The 8470-nt window shown below is 41.1% G+C and overlaps 2 protein-coding genes across 3 annotated transcripts in view; one reads left to right on the top strand and one right to left on the bottom strand.

Moving 5' to 3' along the window:
- The window catches only part of TMED5 (transmembrane p24 trafficking protein 5), a 15789-nt gene extending 7720 nt beyond the window's left edge, over positions 1-8069 (bottom strand). The window contains exons 1-2 of the mRNA XM_036257485.1: positions 7675-8069; positions 448-545 (exon numbers count right to left, since the gene is read on the bottom strand). Of these exons, the coding sequence (XP_036113378.1) occupies positions 448-545; positions 7675-7863 (287 nt within the window). The 5' untranslated portion in view covers positions 7864-8069. The remainder of the gene's footprint in view (positions 1-447; positions 546-7674) is intronic.
- MTF2 (metal response element binding transcription factor 2) overlaps positions 1-8470 on the top strand; it is a 93956-nt gene that overhangs the window by 84560 nt on the left and 926 nt on the right. The gene's annotated exons all lie outside the window — the stretch shown is intronic.

The raw sequence follows: 8470 nt of genomic DNA, 5'->3' as shown, positions 1-8470 counted from the left end.
TTGATCCCTGGTAGGGGCGCACACAGGAAGGCAGCTGATCTCTCCCCGCCCCCTTCCCCTCTCTCTCAAATCAATAAGCATAGGATTAAAAACAAACAAATAATAAAATGTCCCCATGGAATTATTCAATATTAATATTTAGGCCCTGGCCGGTTTGGCTCAGTGGTTAGAGCATCGACCCGTGGACCAAAGAGTCTTGGGTTCAATTCCAGCCAAAGGCATGTACCTCGGTTGTGGTACGTCCCTGGCCCCAGTTGGGGTCGTGCCGGTGGCAGCCAGTCAATGTGTCCCTCTCATATAGATGTTTCTCTCTCCCTCCCACTCTGTCTGAAGATACATGTAAGCATATCCTTGAGTGAGGATTGAAAAAAATATTAATATTTAGTATCAAATGTGCTAAATTTCCTGTATTATTCAGTCCAAGGAATCAACTCAGAGATTACTTACGTGTGAACTCCATCTGATTTTCTTTGTTCAAAAACTAAGACTCTTCCTTCTGGAGAAACAAGATGGAAGTCAATATCTAACCCTGCTCCATCTAAAACCTGTTGAATATAGAAGAGAAGAACACATATTACAAATTCTGAAAATAAATTATGTAAAGTAGATTATATGATGAAAAGATTTTCTTCTGCCCTGGCCGGTTTGGCCCAGCAGTTAGAGTATTGGTCCTCGACCAGAGTCTCAAGTTCTATTCTGGTCAAGGGCATGTACCTCAGTCACAGTTTGGTCCCTGGCCCTGGTTGGGATCGTGCAGGAGGCAACCAATCAATGTCTCTCTCTCACACCATTGTCTGTCTCTCTCTCTCTCTCTCTCTCTCTCTCCCTCCCTCCCTCCCTCCCTTCCACTCTCTGAAAATAAAAATGGAATAATATTCTCGGGTGAGGTTAAAAAAAGATTTTCTTTATAGACCTAGAGGGGTAAGAAGGTCAGTGGACCTCATTATGGCTAAAAAGGAGCAGAAAGATTATCTAGTTCAATTCCATTCATTTTTGGAACCAGTCCCTTTCTTACCAAGTCCTGTTGTCTAGCACAAAAATTTAGACCGCCTAAGTATTACTGAAATAATCTTCCTAAAAACAGTACATTCATTGAGAAGCCTTGTGGAGTAAAAAGAAACACAGAAGGGAGTTCAAATTATGGACTTTTTACTTAGGCAAGTTAGGGTATGCTATATAACTTTGAGTTTGTTTTCTCTTCAATAAAATAAGAATAAGAATTAGCTACTTCTTAGCCTAGAACTCAAGACCTCCATGATCTGACTGTAACTGACTTCTTCAACCCAATCATTTATTATTCCCCAACATGACCAGTATATTCAAGGTAGGCTGTTTTACTTACTGGCCAGTGAACACAATCTGTCCTTTACAATCCCAAAATGTCCTGCTGCTGCTGCTAAGAGAACACCTCACAATTACAGTTTATGCCACACAATGTCTTTTAAGTGTTTTCTATGGATTAATGTATTCCTCACAACATCTCTAAAACATTGGTCCTATTATTCTCATTTTAATAAAAAAAAAAACACAGAGGCACAGAAAAATAATTTTCCCAAGATGATATAGCAAATAAAGAGGGTCATGGCCAAAAAATACAAACTCAGTAATCTCCTTCTAATGACTACGCTTTTGCTTGTTGTAAGACTCCATTTTAGTCCTGGCCAGTTTCGCTCAGTGGTTAGAGCATCGGCCCATGGACCAAAGGATCACGAGTTCAATTCCAGTCAAGGGAATGTACCTCGGTTACAGTTTGATCCCCAACCCTGGTTGGGGTCATGAGGGAGGCAACCAATCGCTGTCTCTCTCTCACATCGATGTTTGTTTGTTTCTCTCTTTCTCTCTTCCTCTTACTCTATCTGAAAATCAATGGAAAAGTGTCCTCAGCTGTGCAGAAGCTTTATAGTTTGATCTAGTCCCATGTGTTCATTTTTTCTTTGTTTCTGTTGCCTTAGGTGATGTATCAGTGAAAATTCTGCTCCGTATGATGTCCGAAAAAAAATTTTTTTTCCATTTTTTGTTCAGACAGAGTGGTAGGGAGAGAGAGGAAGAGAGAGAGAGAAACATCGACGTAAAAGAGACACATCGAGTGGCTGCCACCCGCACGACGAACCAGGGCCGGGAACAAACTGCAACCGAGGTATGTGCCCCTAGCGGGAACCGAACCCGGGTCTCTCTGGACCGCAGGCCAACGCTCTAACCGCTGAGCCAAACCGGCCAGGGCTGATGTCCGAAATTTTGTTGCCTACATTTTCTTCTAGAATTTTTATGGATTCATGGGTCACATTTAAGTCTTTTATCCATTTTGAGTTTATTTTTGTGTATGGTGTAAGTTGATGGTCTAGTTTCATTTTTTTGCATGTAGCTGTCCAATTTTGCCAACACCATTTATTAAAGAGGCTGTCTTTACTCCACTGTATGCTCTTGCCACCTCTGTCAAATATTAATTGAGCATATTGCCTTGGGTCCATTTCTGGGTTTTCATTTCTGTTCCACTGGTCTATATGCCTGTTCTTGTGCCAGTACCAGGCTGTTTTGATTACAGTCGCTTTGTAGTATAACCTGATATCTAGTATTGTGATCCCACCTACTTTGTCCTTCTTTTTCAAAATTGCTGTGGCTATTCGGGGACTTTTTTGGTTCTATATGAACTCAAAAGCTTCTGCACAGCAAAAGAAACAATCATCAAAATGGAAAGGCAACCCACTGTATGGGAGAACATCATTGCCAATGATATATCAGATAAGGGGTTAATTTCCAATATATAGAGAGTGCTCATACAACTCAACAAAAGGAAGACAAAGAACCCAATTAAAAAATGAGCAGAGGAGCTGAATAGACACCTCTCCAAACAGGACATACAAATGGCCAAGAGACATATGAAGAAATGCTCAACATCACTAATCATCAGAGAGATGCAAATTAAAACAACAATGAAGTATCACCTCACACCTGTCAGAATGGCCGCCATCAACAAATCATCAAAAAACAAGTGTTGGCGAGGGTGTGGAGAAAAGGGGACTCTAGCACACTGCTGGTGGGAATGCAGACTGGTGCAGCCACTATGGAAAACAATATGGTGTTACCTCAAAAAATTAAAAATTGAACTTCCATTTGACCCAGTGATCCCGCTTCTAGGAATATACCCTAAGAAGCCTGAAACACCAATCAGGAAGAATATATGTACCCCCATGTTCACAGCAGCACTATTTATAATAGCTAAGATCTGGAAACAGCCCAAGTGTCCACCAGTAGACGAATGGATAAAAAAGCAGTGGTACGTATACACAATGGAGTACTATGCAGCTGTGAGAAAGAAAGATCTCTTATCCTTTGAGACGACATGGAGGGACCTGGAAAGTATTATCCTAAGTGAAAGAAGCCAAGCAGAAAAAGACAAATACCACATGATCTCACTTATTTGTGGAATATAATGAACATAACAGTCTGAGGAATACGGTAGACCCAGAAACATGGAAGTAGGGCACAAATTGACATCCCTCAGAAGAGAGGGGAGGGGAGAGATAAACCACAGAACATATATGCATGTATGCATAACCAATGGACATGGACAACAAAGCCGGGAACGGGGGGGATGGAGAGGGGGGTGCCAATGGGGTAAAAAAGGAGAAACATCTGTAACAAAAAAAAAAATTATAAAAAAAAAAAGTGTCCTCAGGTGAGGATTAAAAAAAAACAACTCGGCCCTGGCCAGTTAGGCTCAGCGGTTGGAGCATCGGCCTGCGGACCAGAGAGTCCAGGGTTCAGTTCCCGGCTGGGCCCTAGCAGCGAGGGGTACGTACCAAAAAAAAAAAAAAGACTCCATTTTATTTTTCTTAGTGGCTTTAATGGCATAATATAAAAGATTACCTACTCCTGTGTACTACTTACTGATCAAAAGAACTGGTTTCAAATGTTTAGTTAAATATATATAATTACTTTTCTTCTTTTAATCCCAATGAAATGAAGAAAACAAAACAAATAATCCATAAAAACATGAAGTCTAGGAAACCTGTTATCAGACTTGAAGACGAAGGAATTTCTGGAAGATATTCCACTGAGCAAAGGCTATATCTAGTTACCAATATCTACCAGTCTCAAAACTCTCAATCAAACAAGTGTAATGTTAGTAGAATGAACATGGATGGAGACTAAAAATCAGAGACCTAGAAGAAGCCAAGGGATTCTTAGAACAAGGTGAAAAAGTATAGATGAAGTGTACGAGGAAAATGGTAAGACCCTTCATGAAGGACAGAGCGAAAGATTTAAAATCTATCTAATAAGCATTTTTAAAGAGAACCAAGAGAAATGAAAGGAGGAAATCATCAATATGAGAATAAAAATTCCTGCTTCAAAAGATAAAATTCATTATACTGAAAGGGTTTAATAGATAGGAAAGAATATAAATGAAAAAAGATCCAAAAATCCTACTGACTTTTCCAAAGGATTTAAAAAGAAAAATCTAGAAACTTCTAAGACTAGTAGTAGAGAATTGCAAAATAATAAGAATTGGAATTGGCATCAGAATTCTTACATGTAAGATGCAAAAAAACACAATGGAGCCATGTCTTCAATGTTCCTAAGTAAAAAAATTATAGTATTTACTGAAGTGAAAGCAAAAAGTAAAGCCATTTTCAGATATCCAAGGACTCAAAATATTGTAAAAGAATTACTCAAGTTAATCCAAAAAAAAGATATCCATTAAATCAGAAAATGAGCCATAATAAAACTAAGCAGATTTCAGTAAAACAAAGTTTAAAAGGTATTTTTGGTAGTGGCTATCAGACTTAGTGAAATTGTTAAAAATGGTATTGAAGAATACAGAAGCTAACTTAAAAATATATAAAATATATATTTAAAATATAAATTATTTATTTTAAAAGTACCATAGTCCAAAACTAAACTCCCCAATGATTTCAATGGAACGTGATGGGCAGGCAAGTGCCACTTTCCCGTCTGCGTGCTATGGTAATAGTAGTCTTCTGTATTATTCCTCAACACTGTCACATGCTGTTCTGTTTACCCAGCACCTTGTTCCTTTCACCCCCTTATGCCGAGTAAGCCTGATCCTTTTACAGATCTGAACTCCATTTCCTCTGGGATGTCTTCTCTCAATTCCCAGATGAAATCAAGTCCTTCCTTTAAATACTTCACAGCTGTATGCATTTACTTTCATAGCACTTCTAAGAATTACAATTTTACATTTATTTGTGTAATAATTTGATCAATGTCTGTCCCCATACAAGACTATAAGGGCGAGGACTAAATTTTTACTCACTGTTGCATTCACAGCACCTAGCATAGTGCCTATACAAATTAAGCACTAAATAAAGATTTACTTTTTTGAATGAAGGAACTATTTTATTCATAAGATATATGTAGGGACATTCAAATTTTTGAGAACAATATAATGTAGGGCTCATCAATTATCCTAAAAGTGTTCTCCTAAACCAGAAAAGAAATGGTTACAAATTTTCAATTTGTCACAGTAACCCAAGGGGCAGTGTCTGGAATGTCAGTTCCCTGAAATTTTAAAACCAGACAAAAACCAGTAGCTTATTCTTATTGGAAAATTAGTCATGGAATAGGAAAATGCAAACAAAGGGCTGAAGATGATCTCTACCATACACCCCACTCCTACATTGTCTAAGATTATAGATATTAAATGATTTTACTTGTCTCAAAGAAAACAAATTGTTTAGGGAGAAGGAATGCTTTGGGGGAACAGTTCCTTTAAGAGTGACTAAATATACAAAGTATAAAGCTAAACCAAGCCAGCTATATATAGCACTAGATATAAATGTAAAAAAAAAATTAACACTCATTTATCATTTACTGTGCGTCAAGGATGGTCTATGAACACTTGTTAACTCATTTTTTTCAAATCTATGAGGTAATTACTATTATCTCTAGTTTACAAGACTGAGGTTAAGTAACTTGTCCAAAATCACACAGGTAGTGATTGAGAGGATTTTATCTATAGAGCTAGAGCTCTTAACCATAAGAGGTCAGTAGTTAAAATAGATTCCCTCCCTAAGAGCTAGGTAAATACTGAGGAATTTTTTAATACAAATTGTTTTCTTACCTGGACCATTTCACAGATTTCCTTGTCTCTAATTTTGACCTCCTTAAACCCATCTTCCACACTACCCAGTGATCTGTCCGAAAAACATTTTTGACTGTTACCATGCTGCTTAAATCTTCAAAGGTTCTTGCACAGATTAAGGGCACAGCTACTTAATATGGTGTACAAGGCTAAGAACATGATCCATGATAAAGCCTCCTGATCTCTCTAATCTTTTTCTTTTATTCCCACTCTAGACTTTCTAGACTTAAAGTCTAATAAAAACTCAGTACTTGTAACATCCACTACATACTGGCCACATCCAAAACACTCCCACTGTGCATTTTCAGAACCATGTATTCCTTTTGTTGCTTTTCCTAAAATGTTCCCCCTTCCTTGCATTCTTGTTTCACTTAAGCAACCTTTCTAGATTCAAATTTATTTTCTCCAGGAATCTTTTTCTGAAACCCCAGATAAATGGCCCTCCTCTATTCACACTTAACCATACTTTATTGAAATTACCTGTTTATGAGCCAGTACCCTCCCCCCCTTAAATATTTCAAGTACTCCTCGAAAACGGACTCATACTGATAAATGGTAACTGTTCAGTAAGTGAACTTTTGAACTAGACTGAAACTTAAAAAATGTTGAGGTCTGAATTCGGTTTTGCTAACTATGTGACTTTAGATCCTTTACTCTCAATGCTTACCTTATACATCTATAAATAATCTAATTCTAAAGTCCCTTTGGATGAAAATTCTTCATAACCCTTTATTTTGCTCTATATGTGACAGTACATTACTGAAAAGATTCCCAATATCAACTTAATGACATCTGGTTATAAATTAACTTGTAAAAAAATTAAAATATGAACCACACCAACGCATCTTTTTTTTGCAGTGCTACCTAGAGACGTGCAAATTAGCTGTGCAGAACTAACCAGATGTCTTCTAGGAAATTACCCTCCACCAGAAGGCAATTCCCTATATAATATTATGCAGATAGTAAAAAAAAAAACCTATGATACGGGTGAAAAGATTACAATGCTGAATAAGAAGTTATAACATTTAATATACAATTATATCTTATTTGATTAAAAAATATGTAACTGATAAGGAATGTTCCAAAATTGGATTTAATAATTAGCACATGGTCACAATTCAAAGATCCTTAACTTAAGACATAAATAATACTGAGGTTGAGTGAGGGTGGTGTCGTGAATAAAGCAAATGTCATCATCCCGTCCAATGATAAAGGAGAACGTGTATCAGTCCAATATTGTGAAATTCTCAGTATTGGAGTATGTACCGGCTACCAAAGCGATGGGCGAATTATGAAACAGAGAAAAACCAACGACATCAGCAGTGCTGGCTTCTCTCCGACGGGAGGAAAGGGGAAAATGCAGACAGTCAACTCCAGGTCCCGCCTAACTTCTCGGTTCCCGGCCCCACCGAAAGCCCAGGCTCGCGCGCCTGCGCGGAGGTGGCCGGCTTCCCCGGCGGCCCTCGCCTCTCCCCACCCGGCGGTCCACAAGAAGTTTCTAAGCGGGTGAGAGGCGACGACGCGATGCAGCTGGGCTAAAGGAAGAAGGCTGGCTCACCCTCCGCACTTACTTGGTACTCGATCTCCAGCGAGGCCTTCAGGGGCATGGGCTGGTAGAAACACTCCTTCCGGCCGGGCGGGAGGGTAAACGTGAAGTCGCTGTCCAAGGAGTGCGTGAAGCCGGCCACCCCCGGCAGCAGCACGTGGGGCAGAGCAGCCAGGAGGAGCACCGGGAAGGGCAGCCAGGTCTTGTCGCCCATCCCTGTCGGGGCGATCTGGGGCTGGAAAAAGCGTGGGAGGTGTGCGTCACGGGCACGTAGGCTTCGCTTTTTCTCCCTGGACTCCTCGTGGTTGGCAGGGAAACCTGGAGGCTGCGGAAACTCCAGGTGGCGGCCGCGGCGGCGGCGGCAAACACTCCCACCGAGAGGCAAGCGCCAGCCTCCAGAGGGTAGGAACTGAGGGCGGGGCCAGCGTCCCTTTCCGCACCCTCCTGAGTCTCCGCTCCCTCAAGCTCGGCTTGAGCACCGCCTGCCTCCCACGCTGACGCCGACGACCGCAGGTTCCCATGGCTTCCCCCACACCAATGAGCGCATTGCGGGTAGTTGTGGGAAATGTAGTTCCGAGCGGACGGCTCCGGACGCGCGCTCAGACCACGATCTCCGACAGGCCCCACACCTGCTACGTTGCCCCGCACCAGCTGTGCGCTGGTGGCGGTGAGTGGGGTGCAGCGGGGGGGGGGGGGCTGGGGGCGGTGCCGCGGCCGGGGAGGTGCGTCCCCAACGGTTCCCGCGGCCGTTCGAACTCTTCTCAGCCGGGGTTCTCCGTTTCCCTGCGTGTTGTGTCTGCTGGTTCCACTCCCAGGGCCCG

The sequence above is a fragment of the Molossus molossus genome, unplaced genomic scaffold, assembly GCF_014108415.1.
Source record: "Molossus molossus isolate mMolMol1 unplaced genomic scaffold, mMolMol1.p scaffold_m16_p_12, whole genome shotgun sequence".
In the NCBI taxonomy this organism is placed as follows: domain Eukaryota; kingdom Metazoa; phylum Chordata; class Mammalia; order Chiroptera; family Molossidae; genus Molossus; species Molossus molossus.
The sequence above is the reverse complement of the archived record's forward strand: the minus strand, read 5'-3'. Positions and strand labels throughout refer to the sequence as shown.